Source organism: Misgurnus anguillicaudatus, chromosome 3 (genome assembly GCF_027580225.2).
Source record: "Misgurnus anguillicaudatus chromosome 3, ASM2758022v2, whole genome shotgun sequence".
NCBI classification, from domain to species: domain Eukaryota; kingdom Metazoa; phylum Chordata; class Actinopteri; order Cypriniformes; family Cobitidae; genus Misgurnus; species Misgurnus anguillicaudatus.
In genome coordinates, this window is record NC_073339.2 from 150,258 (window position 1) to 165,739 (window position 15,482).

At 40.6% G+C, this 15,482-nt stretch overlaps 1 protein-coding gene across 2 annotated transcripts; it reads right to left on the reverse strand.

The window, feature by feature from the left end:
- Positions 1-873: 873 nt before the first annotated feature.
- LOC129443786 (transmembrane channel-like protein 7) lies at positions 874-13,156 on the reverse strand. Of its 2 annotated transcripts, XM_055203975.2 has the most exons (16): positions 12,995-13,156; positions 8,768-9,002; positions 8,471-8,619; positions 7,988-8,143; positions 7,828-7,913; positions 7,569-7,711; positions 6,939-7,086; positions 6,558-6,731; positions 6,004-6,155; positions 3,845-3,956; positions 3,602-3,699; positions 3,325-3,508; positions 2,953-3,083; positions 2,701-2,856; positions 2,505-2,583; positions 874-2,356 (listed from the first exon to the last, which is right to left on the reverse strand). In XM_055203975.2, the coding sequence occupies exons 1-16, from the start codon at positions 13,011-13,013 to the stop codon at positions 2,201-2,203; spliced, it is 2,178 nt and encodes a 725-aa protein (XP_055059950.1). In that variant the 5' UTR covers positions 13,014-13,156; the 3' UTR covers positions 874-2,200. The 2 variants fall into 2 exon arrangements, with proteins under 2 accessions (XP_055059950.1, XP_055059951.1); XM_055203976.2 differs by lacking the exon at positions 12,995-13,156 and having other exon boundaries at positions 8,760-8,900.
- Positions 13,157-15,482: the final 2,326 nt, after the last annotated feature.

The window sequence follows — 15,482 nt, forward strand, 5'->3', positions numbered from 1 at the left end:
AACTTAAATTCAAGGTATAGCGGAAGATTTTCTTTTTTCCGGGTGGATCATCAAGACTATTGGTCATCCCAATTGTCAATCATTCTGATGATATGTTTACGTAAGGCCGTCGTACGTGCTCATCCCTAGGATCGCTTTCTGCACATGCGCACTTTCAGGTGTATATGTGTGGTGGGCTACGACTTCAGCCATTCATTGAAACTCGCGTTCTCACCGTGCTTTTTCAAAATGTCTGAGGGCCGCAAGAGAATTGCATGACAAGAAGAGAATAGCCTCTTAAGAAACAAGACCAGTGCTTTTGGGAGAATATTTCACACGCTGGCATGCACTAAAAGCGCAGGTTGGGCTTCCCACTGATGATTCCACTCTACAGGTAAAGTTTGTCATGCTATTTGAAGAAATACATTTAAAATCACTGCTAGTAAAAGTTGATGTAAGCTATGATTAGCGATGCTAGCACTGACACAAGTCACGAACCGCGCAGCCACAATAAAACATGCCTACAGCAACACATTGCTAGGAGAACTAGGCTCCTGCATGCTCTCTGTCTCTCGTACACGCGTTTAATAGGCGTTCCCTCTCAGGAGGAAGTACAGTGTTGCCCATGTGCATTTTTTTTAAAAGTGGAGGAAAATCTTACGCTATACCTTTAATCCTAACTAAAGTTATAAAATGGTACCAAAGACTACTTTAATAATAAAGACCCACCAGTGCACACACACAACATCTATACATCTTTATACATGATCTATTATATTCATTTCTATTACATCTTGACTCTCTGGAATTATTGCTCTCTGGAATTATTGATTCCGATTGGTCAGTGGATGCCACCCAACTCACCTCGGTGTTCACAAACACAAAGAGTCAACATTTGATGCAAATGTTTTATTTCTCACAAAAAGAGCCCTAAACAACCAGAAAGTATCATAAAAAATAAAATGTGTGTGTGTGGTTCAATTACTTAAAGGCGCTCTAAGCGAATCTTTGTGATGTCACTTCTTGTTGACGTTCGAAGTGTTGTCAACCTAATCAACTCCTCCCCCTCCCTTTCTGAAAGAGCCATGAACGTGCCCAACCCTCACTCCCAAATTCTTTTTGTTGTGTATTTTGGCTGGAACACGTTTGGTATGTTTCGTGTTGGTAGGTTTGACCACTTTGTTTTTGTTGCAGTTTGTGGAGCCTGGGCTGTCTACAGAGACCGCGTTTTTTTACAGTGTGTTCAGGGGACAGGCAGCTAGCAGATAGTGAGGAGATGTTTACTGTATGAAACAAAAAATGTTTTATGGCCTAAAATGCGCAAATTCGCTTAGAGCGCCTTTAAAGGCCCCCTATCCTAGGTGTGATCAGTAATATAAAAATAGTTTTTGGTATCCCTAGAATGTGTCTGTAAAGTTTCATCTCAAAATACACCACAGATCTTTCATTATATGATGTTAAACATGACCATTTATGGCTGCAATGAAAAACGCGCTGCTTTTGTGTGTGTTTCTTTAAATGCAAAAAAGCTTTTGTTCCCCTCCTCATATGTAAAGTCACATCTGCTTTGGACAACATCAAAACATGCGTCTCTGGCAGAAGGTTGAACTACGTGCTCATAAGGCGGAGTCTGTGAGCGGTCATGGGTTGGGCTTAATCAATGTTTAAAAGAGATTGACACAAAGAAGAATAGATGGATTTGTATAATTACAGGATGTTTCTGCACACACACACTGGCCACTCATTTTCTGATAGTAACACATTTAAAAGTGCATTTAATAAGATTTTAAAATAAAAACACACAGCCAGAAATACTAAAGCCAGGTATTCTGATGAAAGTTTTGGTAAGAATTTCTTGTTTTAGACTACATATTAATGCATTTAAGTCAACAAAACTGGTTTACATACTGAAAATAGTGTTAGACTTGCAAGTTCAAGAATATCAGTCAATCAGTCACAGTTGGTGGTCTGATCTCGTTGCAACAAATATGTTTTTCAAACAGGCAAAACGAGAATAAAATCAACGAAACCAACAATGCCACACAAAATTCACAAACTCACAAAACCCCAATAATAAGACACTGAGGAGCAAATGTAGTAAACAGGTAAAGTGTTTTGTGTTAGTGTATTGCAGAGCAGCTTTACGTGTGATTATGTCATTTACAACGATAAGAGCGTTAGGGTCCACGGAGGGTGACAGAGAACGGATGACTCGAGACGCTCACGCATGCGTCTCCAGCACTGCTGACGGCTCCAGGAAAAACAGCCCAGTGCGGTCACGGCGGTTCTGTAGTGACTTCTGCTCCGGAGATCGAGCGAATAATTCCTGCTGGGCCTGACACAACTTCTGAATGAGGAAACGCTTATCACGACCCTCCTACACACGGCACAGACAAATTAAATTATAATACAGATAAATACATACACTGCACATTTTGGGATTTTATCCCAGTTGGTTCAAAGGTTTTCAGTTAAGTCAGACAGATGTCATCATTATCATCATCAGATAAGAAAGAAAAACTTACCATAGCCAACTGATCCCTGAGCTGCTCGATAACACGCTTATGAGCTCCAGCCAATGCTATCACATAAAACATCCCCAGACTGCAACACACACAAACAAGCGCGCACACACACACACACACATTTAGTTTAGGTACAAGTTTTACACTCTAAAGTCAGAAATAAATAGCAGTCAGACAGACAGATGTTTACTGTTACCAGGTAATGACGAAGAGAGAAACCGCGCAGGCTTCTGATGCGAGCGCCAACAGGAAGGAGTGCAGGCCGTAAGGCAGATGAGAAATCACACGAGGAACAACCTCCCATGATGAGGTGTAGTTCACAAACGGACCGCACGCCCGTGACGGGTGGATACTTACGTAAAACACACAGACAGATTTTTAATAATCACTTCAAGTTACAACAGCAGATGTGTTTGATATTAATTATATGCGATATATTCAGACTCACTGTGCGATACTGACGATTACAGGAACACACGCAAGAGCCAAACCAATTAATAACACCACCAGGAAGAAGAAGTTGGAACTAGAAGCTCGAAATGGCCGTGTGGCAGGACGACAGTTGTTCATCAGTGACACCTGCATCATTCATTACCATCATCATCACACTGGGAAATCATCAACATTGTGACAATAATCTCAATAAAACACTTTTCCTACTAAAAATGACTATAATGCACTTCACTTTTTACACCATTTAAAACATCACCTCAACTCAAAACCGACTGAAAATGAGAAAAAAAAGAATGGTTATTTTGTTTCCTATATCCATCAATAAATACGCTGTTCTCAGAAACTTTGGATAAATGCGAGCGCTCACCTTCTTGAGGTAAAAAACCATGAAGTATTTAACCGTGTTGATGGCAGGAAGTAAAGGACAGTAAAACGTGCCGATCCAGCAGATGGTTTGACCGTAAACTATCTCCAGAACATTCTGAGGGATGGCGAATTCCTGCTGACCCCACCACTTGGCCAAGCCACAGTCACAATAGTTCACAATGATTCTGAAACGACAAGAAAGCCTCCAGATATATTCACCTGAACATGTTTTTAAACAACTCATCATGTGAGTGGAAAGAAAAAAAAGACTGATATACTTTCGTGGAAATTCAACAAAGATGGTGACGGCAGCGATGATCAAGAAGTCAAAAATCACCAGCTTGTACATTTCCTGTCCCACATGAGTCTCCCAGCACTGCAGGACGACACAAAACAACATCAGAGATGCACAGCAGACAGACAGACAGACAGACAGACAGACAGACACAGAGAGAGAGAGAGAGATAGAGCTCTGCATGTATGTATGTGTGTGTGTGTGTGTGTGTGTGTGTGTGTCTTACAGGGTAACTGTTATGGTTGTAGCCACAGGGACAATCAGGACAATTTGACGTAATTTGAGTCCACAATGAGAACAGCAGGACACCGATGCTGGCCAGTCGCATGAACACACACCTGATCAAAACACAAGCACGCACGCACGCACACACACACACACACACACACACACACACACACACACACACACATTAGTGGCAGATATCATTACCTTCTGAGCTTAACAAACACTGGCTTGTAATAAATCAACATCAATTTGTAGCCAGCAGTCATTATTCAGTTTATTTGATATTAACTTGACCAATACAAAGTCTGGCTTTATTTTTGATCTTATGTATCAATAAAACGACTTTATTCACACTCAGCAAACATACTTAAAGCTGAAGCTCACAGAAACCTGTCCAAATTGCTGTATAATAATTTATACTTTGCGCGGTTGAATGCTTTATTTTGACTGGTTAAGAAATGTGCACACCTGAGCTGTCAAATGTCTTAAAATAACCACCAGAGCAATGTTTGTGGTATAAAAGGAACAATTGACGAAGGTCCTTTTAATTACTTTAAAATAATGCACACCCGCAGTGTAACTCAACGACCCGTCATCAACTAACCTTTACTTAAAGCAGTGCTTCTCAAATAGTGGGGCGGGACCCCCAGGGGGGGCTCGAAGCGAAACCAGGGGGGGCGCGCAAGCCCCCGGGGAAAATACTTTTTCAGGAAGTGATTTTTTTTGCACCGTCACTTAAAGACATTACACCCCAATCACGCTGATAAGCCGCTTGATTTTTTATTATTATTTATTGATTATATTTAATTAAATTTTTCAGTATCAAATGGTCAAAAATATTATACTTTATATAAGGATTGCTTTTTTTTATTTCAGGCAAATTGATGCATTTTAAGTCTTTTCTGTTACAGACTAAAAAACAATGTTAATAAAGTTACTCTTTGTTGTAAGTTGATCGATATTTCTTTTTTGTTTTCTTTTTGTGTTTTCTCAATGTTAATAAGGATACAATGTTTTGCAGATGTGTAATTTTATAGACAAATTATACTATTTACAGTCGCGGCGGATAGTTTGGGGGGGCGCGAAATGTTTACTTCTTCTTAGGGGGGGCGTGACAGAAAATAATTGAGAAGCACTGACTTAAAGGGACACTTCACCGTTTGTATCGTTAGAACCCCAGTCATGTTTTTGAATGATCGTGCATCATTCTCTCAGTTTCTCCTGAGACGGGAGAAATACTGATTTCAGTGTTGCACTTCCTTCTTTCAATGATGTAAAAATCGTCATTTTGCGTCATTGAAAGAAGGAAGTCCTGTATCTTTGTCGAGGGTGAAAGACTACAGACACTCATTCCTCAAGGTGGTGGCTATGGCTGGGACCCACTCACACTACAGACCTATTACAGATCAGTGGGTGGGACTTACGAAAATATACAAACACAGACGGGAAAAAAACGATCAGCCGCCATCTTTATGCTAAGCTAAGCTAACAGACGTTGTGGAGCGAGCCAGACTTCATGTTACAATAACAGCGGAAGGTAATCGATATGATATGGAGAAGGGTGATTTCGCAAGCGTGGTGCTTTAATCCGCTGTTCATTGCACCTTTATGAGCCACAATACAGCAAAGAGCACTTTGCACGTGTTTATTACAAAGAAGTGTTTCGGCTTATGAGCACAAGCGCTGAGGCAGGGCGTCTGTGGAGTTATTGTGGGGTGGACGCATTTGTGTGGAGAATGCAGAGATAAAGGGACGTCTGACTATAAAGTGAGTGTTTCTATTTTCTGTGTTTTACTAACGTGGCATTTATGTACACAATAGCATACAGCTGAGCCGTGTTCCGATTAATGGGATTGGCTTGCAGAGCTGTGCATAGTGGTGCATTGTGGATGTTGTAGTTTTTCTTACAAATGTGCCCTAAAGTCACGTGTCTTTTCTTGGTGAAATAGGCACAAAATTCTAAATTTATGTTACATTTCAACTACAAATATGACCCCTTTAAATATTTGATCTTTTGGGGTTAAATGTGCTTCATTGGCATACAGATGTGTGTGCAAAAACACCTAAATTATCCAAATCTAGAGCTTGACTCTGGAGGACACAGATTTGTTTGTGTGAGCTTCACCCGCATGAGGAGTAACAACGAGAATCTGATGCCTCATCAATGTGAAGCGAATCTCAAAGGCAGGCGAGTAATCCTCAAAGCTGATGATGAGGCTGAAGATCAGCGGGGTTATGAAATTAGCCAGAGTAATGACAATGGAGGGCAAATACTCCACGATCAGCTCCAACATGAAGTTACTGTGATCCTAAACACACACAGAGTGAGATTATCAGGAAAAAGGATGAAATCAGTAAATCAACATCTATGGTAGGGCTGTGCAAAAAATCACCTGCCACTCTCATGCATATATCGTCAGCAAAGCCGGTTCGGTGACCAGTACCAAATCGCCATCAGCTGCTCCCAGACGGAGCGGCACCCACCACACAGAGCCGCAGTTCACAGATAAGTTAATCAAAATCGGGTTCATAATCGAAGAAAACCGACTCCAATAATCTATGCGATTTACGGCTCTGTGTTGTAAATGTCGCTCCATCTGAAAGCAGCTGATGGCGATTTACTTCTAATCACCGAACCGGCTTTACTGTTTAAACACGCATGAGAATGGCAGGGGATTTATTCCACAGCCCTAATCTATGGTACTCATCACCTTTTTCTGCTGTCGCTGTGAGAATACAGTGGCGATGTAGATGCAGTAGAAGCAGGAGATCAAAACGGCCACGACGAACAGATTGAGAGCGGCTCTTAGCATGTAGATGCGACATCTCTCACCCCGCGTGCGGTTCGCCATCTTACGCTTGATGCGTTCCTCTTCTAGATCCGTCTGACAGACAGCATTTAACTTTATTATCCTTCTCATTCATGATGATTTTATCTTTACTTCAATGTCTGTCTGTACAATTCAGTAAATTCTCCTTCCATTCACCCTAATGCAGTACAGTATATATCCTGTGGGGTTTAGCCAATAGAAATTCACTTTCATATCTGGATATAGAGGAGCTTTCAGACCCAACTCCTGTGAAAAACACACCTTCAGCTCGTAAAGTAAACTGCTTTGTTTAAGGCGCGCTGCGTTCTCATTCGTGATGCAGAAGTCCCAGCCGGCAAAAACCTTATTGCAGAAACTCTGGAAACGGTCCTCGTCTTGTACGAGTTTGCGTTTAAAACCAGCCGCAGATCTAAACGTGGACAGACGAAAAAAAAACTATTTACCATCCCAACAAACGGCATCTCAGGTCAGAGACGGCTCACAAGCGAGCGGTGAAAACTGCACAAAACATCACCGGTGTTCACCTTCAACAAACACACCAGAGAGACTCAAACACGAATCTGTTTAGGTCAAAGGTCATCTGAAAAGACAGGGAGTCTTTAATGTCACACTAGCAGACTTTCAGTTTCTTTCCCTCAGCTGTCAGGATGCTGAACTCTACATTCAGACCTCATAACTAACAGATTAATATACGGTCACTGTCTGCTCCTCTAGTTATCATCACTTCATGCACTCGCTAGACTGCTTATACTGTGAACAATAAAAACAGAGCTGTATATGATCTATTAAACAGCTATCCTCACAGTCAATAAGATCTTTAGTCGCATTAGTTTATTGACAGTATGAGTTATTGGTCTGGTAAACAGGACCTTTAATGGTTGGTGAACTCACCTCTTAACTATCCAGATGAGACTCAACAGAAGATATGAGATGGTGGTGAGCAGGTACGCTAGTGGCAGGTTGTAGGTGAAGCCCGAATGAATGAACTCCAGATTATAGTAACCATAGAAGAGATAGGTCTGCTCCAGAAACCCCTACACAACACACACACGGACGCACACAGAGACACACACACACACGCAGAGAGAGTTTAGTGCTGGTGTGTACAGTTAGTGTATTAACTCTTTTGAGGTGTTAGCTTCGCTCTTACTGTTCCTGACAACAAATCTGTGATGTGCTGATGAAAAACCACCAAACCCTGACGAGAGGTCACTGGATAATAACTGCACTCGCTCACTGCAACACACAACACTGTCACAATAATATACATGTGTTTGTGTGTACGTATGTGTGCGTGTGTGTTTGTGTACCATCAGCGCTGCTGTAGGTGATGTTAAATGATGTGTGTGATGTGATAATCACTGGCAGCATCACAAAAACAAACATCAGCAGAAAGATGATGAAGTTCAGCAGGACCAGAAACCTCAGGAATGAAAAATACGAGAGAATTCCTGTCCCAAACATCCCTGAGACAAACATGTACACAATTAACGTACAACATCTGTGTGTTTGCAAACATGTATGTGGTTCAGAGAAAGATGCTAAAGGTCTGGTGATGTTAGCTTAACAATGACTATAAAACTGTACCACAATAACACAACAACTTGAAATAAAGCTTATCAACGCTGTGGCACATTCTCCAAATGATTGTGCAGAAAACCAACACAAACCTACAATGATCTTACAATGATTGACAATGTGTGCCGTCATGCATGTTGTGCGAAGTCAGCAAATCAGATTTGAGAAGATAAAAATGCATCAGAGGATGAGGACAAGACTTTTGAGATTCTGACCCTCGATGACGTGAATGTCTGCTCTCCAGAGCTGGAACGAGGAAAGGACATCCATCCCATCCTCCTTCAGACGCTTCAGAGATCGATGGACGTTCAGTCTCCACAAACCCCAGCCGGTAAGAGCGCCACCCTGCTGAAGACGCTGCTCCCTGAACACGAAACAATCACAACTTTAGAGTCTAACCCTTACACAAAACAGCTTTCATGAAAACATTGTTCACGATGTTCACCGTGTGAATCACAAGAGCAGTCGGTCGTTCTTACAGTGAAGCAGATGAAACTCACACACCAACTCACTTCTCCTGCCGTTTATCCTCCATGCTTTTGGGAAGCTCTCTCACAGGTCGGAGGTCCTCCCCACTGTGAACCACCTTCTGCTCCGCCCATTTTCCACTGATGAGAGATGGCTGTCTGCCACGCCCACTGCCCCTCCTCCTGGCACTGCCGCTGGCGCTGGACTTCCTCCGGTAGAGGAGAGACTGATAACTGGGCAACTGGTCCAGCAGGAGATGACTGGCGGGGGCACGGCGATCTGCGGAGACCACCGTAGTACCACCACACCTAAATAATGCCTCATATACCACAAACTATCTCAAAACAAAGTAACATTAGGAAATGAATGTTGTTAATCATAATAGTTTTGAATTTCTAAAAGCAGTTTTCAGGGGAAGAAGGTGTGAATTTCAGCACAGCGGCACAAAACAAAAACGTTAAAAGTCCCCATAAAGTCAGATATTAAACGTGCTTGTGACACCACAGAAAAATGTGTTATTAACACACAACAAAATTTAAATGCTGGAAAAAAACAGCAAGTAAATAAAATCAGTTATAAAAATCTTGGAGAAACAGACAGAATTCTCTGTTCTTAAACGCTGGGGGCGTGTATGCTGTCAGCACTGAAACCATGTCCACCTGTGAAAAAGCTGACATCTCTTTTAACTTTAAAATACAGCTACAACCTGAATGGATGCTCGGGTTAGGGGCGGGGCAACGAAATCAGATCTCAATGGAGCACAATGAAGTGGCGGGGTTAAAGTTTCATGCCAACCTAAACCCCGCACAAATAATCCTGAACACAGAAATGTTTAACAATCTAACTCTGCAATTTTTACAATCTTTGTGGCGTGTTTCAGCAATACATTTATAATGTGTGCAGAAACAATTTACAAGATTGACTTTACAAAGACATCTGAATTGTGTCCGAGACAAGACATTAAATAATATCAGTTATAACACAACGCTCATCGTTTCCAGTCTGTAACGTAGCATACTAGACACAGTGAAGATGAGACGAGAGAGATGAGACTACATTATACACTGGAAATGCATCTTATGAACGTGTGTCTGGCTTTACAGAAAGCTAGTTATTTTAGTTTTTTAAAGTTTATAATATTGATATTTGTTGTCATCAGTGATGGGAATAACGGTGTTATAAGTAATCGGTGTTACTAACAGCGTTATTTTTTTCAGTAAAGAGTAATCAAATAAATTAATGTTTCCCTGTTATAACGCCGTTACGGTACATTCACACGGGCCGTGTGACGGAAGGCTTGTCTGAACCGTGGCCAACAGCCAATCACAGTGGCCGCAACACAAGCTCCGATCTTCCATAAACGTAATTGACTGGCTCTGCAGTAGGTTATTTGCATAAGGCGATATGATTGGCTGACGCACGCGTTGCCACTTGAAAGTTGAGAAATGTTTAACTTCTGCCACGTGCAACGGCACTGACGCGGCACCGACCGATCCACAATTCAGTTCGGCAACGCATGACATCACTCATTAAAAGTGAGTGGGAAGCGTCAACGCTTACACACCGTGTGAATGCGCCATTACCGTAACCAGTGCTGGACAAGTGGATTTTTTGTAGGACAAGTGTAAGAGAAAATTAGTTGTCCGACTGGACAAGTTAAATTTCAAACAATGTTACTTAACGTTATGTGCCGTTAACGACAGAGCAGAACACGCAGCGCAAACACCGAGCGGAATATTGAACAGAGAGCGCAGCACGCCGACACACACACACGTTTACATGTTACTGTTATTGTTACTAAACAAGCTGCGCGCGAATTAAACCTGATCGCCGAACACGAAGGGGCGGGAGTCGCGGGACAGCATGGAGAGGAGGGGAGAGTGATGTTTCTTCAAACTACGGCGTGAATATAACTGACAGGCACTTCAACCGCGTTTTCATTACTGTGTGTCAAAAAAGCTGATTTAAGTCCGTATTTTTTCTCTTCTAAAGTTAGGTAAAAACACATAATGGGCTTAAAATCTTGTTTAAGAATCTGTTTTATAACGAGAATCTCTCTTTCAGCGCGCCTGTGTGTGTGTGCGCCGGGCGACAGCCGATTTGAGTCAGAGTTTGTCGCTGTACATTAAATGTACAGCGTAAATGCTAGGTTTAAGATTGATTTTATATATAACAGATAATCTACATTTATCCTAATAAGTTTTTTAAAACATGATAATGTTTTAATGTTTTGCTTTAGTGTTTTAATGTCAGACAATTATTGAAATGTGGGAAAACTGAAGAGAAAGGCAGCAGATATAGCATCCTTCTTCAGAAAGAGTAGCAAGACACAGCCAAATGAATCTTAGCAAAATACATTTCAGTGGCCTACAAAATTCACATGATTGTCTGGTCTCTATTGTTTTTTCAGCAATGGGAGATATAAATTCTGGTTTCAGTAAATTTCAAAAGTTTTATTTGATTAAATAGTTTAAAAAAAACATGAGGTTGAATTATGACTGTAAATTGTATGTTAATCTCAATTCATTTTAATTCAAATTAAAGTATTGTAGCAATTGTATGTTATACATTATCCTGATTAACACACCTATAATACTTAAAGTATTTTAAGGTTGGATGATAGAGATTTTGTGTGCCACCCCAGAGTATCTGCTGGACCCTGCCTGGCCACTCCTATGAAAAATCCCTTGCTCCGCCACTGATAAGCAAAACACAAAAAATACATTATATTATAAATCTTTACCCGGACAAGTGACTTTTGTGTATGGACAAGTGAAACACAAATTTACTTGTCTGAAGGACAAGTTCCTCAAAAAGTTAACGTCAAGCCCTGCGTAACTGACATTAAAATGCTGCGTGTTAAATGAGCAGTTTTGCTAACTTTGTCGCTAGATTTACCAACTTTCAAGACCCCTTTAGTGACTTTATTTTAAAAAAACAACTAGGACAAATCTAGCGATCTTTTCTGGCATGGTTGGAGACTTTTGGAGACTGATGTGAAAGCATGCGTCATTCTCTCTTCTGTTCTTAGCCCCATCAAAGGCACACACAGGCAGCCCGGTCCTCGCGCTGCAGTCCGTCCGAGTCACGCACACCCTCAACAACAGAGCAATGGCAAGTACTACGAGATCAAAGGTAGTGGTCACAAACACAAAGTATAATAAGCACTACTTTTCCATCGTTGAGGTGAAAGGCAGGAATGTTTATGTACCGTGCAACTTACATGTCATTATGTAATGCCCAAAAAAGAAAGAGTCTCTCCACGTCTGTAATTCTGATCTAATAAAGCACATCATGACATGCTGCAACACAATTAGTGGTTTCTCCATTTATTTCATTTAACAGATTTAATATTGAGGGCATCAAAATTATTTGAAATATTTGAACTTTTTTTAAGTAACACAGTAGTTACTTTCCCTGGGAATTAATTACTTTTATAATGATGTAACGCAGTTACTTACTCAGTTACTATTTGTGAGAAGTAACAAGTAACTATAACTAATTACTTTTTTAAAGTAATGTTCCCATCACTGGTTATCAGAAGGCCGTTATTAACCCACTAGAGCCGTGTGGATTACTTCTGTGAAGGATGAATTGACTTCATTGAGCTTATTAAGAACTGTCCCTTTAAGTTCAAATTTCATTGGTGGCTTGACTGTAAACAACTTCAAAAACATCGCAATAAAGTAATAGTTTTGAAGAAGAATATTCGGCTTTTCTATGTGTACACTTATTTGTACAAGTTTGGTTGTGTGTCCCTTTTAAAACTAGCCTAACTCACAGTGCTACTGAAATTAATACAAAAGGTGACTGTAACTCTGTGGGAAACAAACATCAGTCGCTGGATTGTGATGACAAACCGCATTGCTGTCTGTTGTGTTGTGTTGTTTTGTAGAGTAGACGTGAGATTTCTCGTCACACAAACACGTTCAGACTCGCCTGAAGTTTTCATCAGAAAGTGTTTAACAGTTAAGAAGAGAGTCGATCAACTTTACCAAGAATATTATTGTTTAACAAACATTAGCAGCTGAATTAGTGAAGATCTCTCTAACTACATTAACTAACCCACATCTGCCGACTTTATTACATTGACAGCACAACATCATTTACATTCACGAGCCTTACAAACTTAAACAAGTCACGTTTCAACAAGTTTAAATAAGAGGAATTTAACCCTAAACACGCACGCGAGCGCGCGCGCTGTCACTGGATACACAAACAGAAACTCATCTGAACTTAGCGCGAGTCATTAAAACACGATTAAAACTGACCTGCATCAGTCGCGTCCATCCCCGATCCTCATCAGAGTTTATAACCGATCATGTGTGATGATATGAGCGCTTATAATGTCCGTCTGTCTGCTTCTCCGCTCGTGTGTTTATGTTGGCTTGTGTTTAGTGTTCAGTGTTCAGTGTTCAGTGTTTAGTGTTGAGTTCCGCGTCAGTAGCGCCGCCTGCTGGATAATAAACTCAACTACACCACACTCACATTCAACCACAGAAATGTCCAATCTCATCTTTGGGATTTTTGTATTTATTTATAGTGGCAGGTTTGTACATCTGTACAAGTGCAACTGCACAACAACAACAAGCAGATTTCTAACTAATGAAGTTATTAGTACAAAACAAACGCACACACACACACACACACACACACACACACACACACACACACACACACACACACACACACACACACACAAATCTCTTTTATTACAATGATCCGACTGTTTTCTCTTAATGTACTCTTTATTTAGATAAGCATATTTTCTTAACAACACTACTAAAATAGTCTCCAGACAGCTTTACAGACAATTATTTTACAGTTAGTGCAATTAATAAACACCTTATAAAAGTTTACTGAATAGCACTGAAATGAAGGTTCTGATTAAACTATTTTACGGCGAGTAATGCTAACCAGGACTGCACTTACCATTGGGCTGAACTGGGTTAGAGCTCATAGACTCTGTCCAGTAGGGCCACCCACCCACTTGCTTTTATTTGATTTGTGCTGTGATATGCCAATCATTATACTTTTTCATTTAAAGCTTATTGAGTGGAGTGGTTAACTAAATCATGTAATTCAGTTATACAGTGGGTATAGAAAATAATCTTTAAAATAATCACAATTTTTGCTTTGCAGCCTGAAATGAAGACAAGCACAGTTTTTATTTTATCTAGCTGTATTTAATCAGTGCAACTTTTAACATCCAAGTGAAAGAAAACCCACCTTTTGCTTTCATTACAACTTTTAATCTGTTGGGATTCATCTCTACTAACTTTGCACATCTATACGCTGAGGTATACATGGATTTCTTGGCGACATCATCACTGCTTGTGCACGCAACCGAGAGGATAGAAAGAAGAGACGTGCCTTGTAGGCTAGTAACGGTGTCTGTAAGTCAAAATGCCGAGAAGTTGTTGCGTGGATAATAGTACCAACAGAGTCAGTGCTGGGTGCCTGATGTTAATATACCATTACGTTACTAGCCTAACATTATAATTCATACATGTATCACAGTAACACTGCAAAAATAAAGACAGAAAAACAGATCCAACTAAAATCAAGTTTTATTTATATACAAACAATAAAGAACGCTTCAGTACTTAAGGTTGTAGTGGACCAGCTCACCAATCAGGCTTTCTGCCTCCAGGATGCGCACGCACCTGGTAATGTTTGTAAACCGGCAACCCGTCTATTAACTCAATCTTCTGTGCAGATCTGCTCAAGTTCACTTAAATTTAATGAAGTCATTCTACAGATTTTTAATGGGGTTTAAGTCTGGGCTTTGACTAACCATGCAAGGACATTCACATTTTTCTCCTTTAGCCTCTGTGTGGTCACTTTTGCTCTGTCATTTTAAACTTTCTTCCCATTGACAGTTTTCTGGCAGACCGCAGCAGAATTTCCTCAAGAATCTGACGTTATTTTGTCCCATACATTTTTCCAACTGTTTCCTGCTGCAGAGAAACACTCCCACAACTGGATATCACCGCCTCCATATTACTGTAAGAATGCTGTTATTTGAATGATGAGCTGTATTAGATTTACTCCAGACAAATCGTTTGGTGTTGAGGCACAAATCATTCAATTTTTGTCTTATTTGACCATAACACGGTTTTTCATGTGGCCACAGAATTTTCAAGGTGCCTTCTGGCAAAGCTTTCTTTTGTGAAGTGGCTTTTATAAGGCAAGGGTCGGTTCACAGGAAAGAGGAAAACAGAGGAACAGGGAAATGATTGGTAGCCAGAACTAACAATACTTCACAATGTGATGGGTGTGTCTCAATCAGATTCCTATCTCCTGGGCTTGTAAATCAGTATATCGTGTGCTCATGTTTGGGCACTGGGAGGGACCCTATAGCTCACTTCACATTGGGTTGTGTTTATCTGTGAAGACTAACTTCATAGGAAGGGTAATGTAAGTCTCTTTGAAATGTGAACAGAGAGTGCCTTAGTGATAACTAATCCCATATTTGAAAACTGCAATACAAATTTCTCGCTAGAAATGCAATCAAAATCAAAATGCAATCTCGAGGGAGCTCGTCAAATATCCACTCAGAAGCTGAGATCACTCACCAGCATTAGAACGGCGCGTCATGCGCTCCTTTATAATCTTAAATCATAAACAAAAATGCACGCGAGTGGTTCTTGAAGAGAGAAATAATATATAATATGCAAACTTCAGACGCTGCATAGAAGAGAGGGTGGGATTTTCGATAGGTCACGTGTCTTTCCAGGAACATCAGATGCCAGGAAA

What these genes read in the sequence shown, in the direction of transcription:
- LOC129443786 (XM_055203975.2), bottom strand. An exon ending in AGACATTCACGTCATCGAGG is followed by an intron (nt 8,144 to 8,470) that starts GTCAGAATCTCA and finishes TGTTTGTCTCAG; the next exon opens with GGATGTTTGGGACAGGAATT. An exon ending in TGGTTTTTTACCTCAAGAAG is followed by an intron (nt 3,084 to 3,324) that starts GTGAGCGCTCGC and finishes TGAATGATGCAG; the next exon opens with GTGTCACTGATGAACAACTG.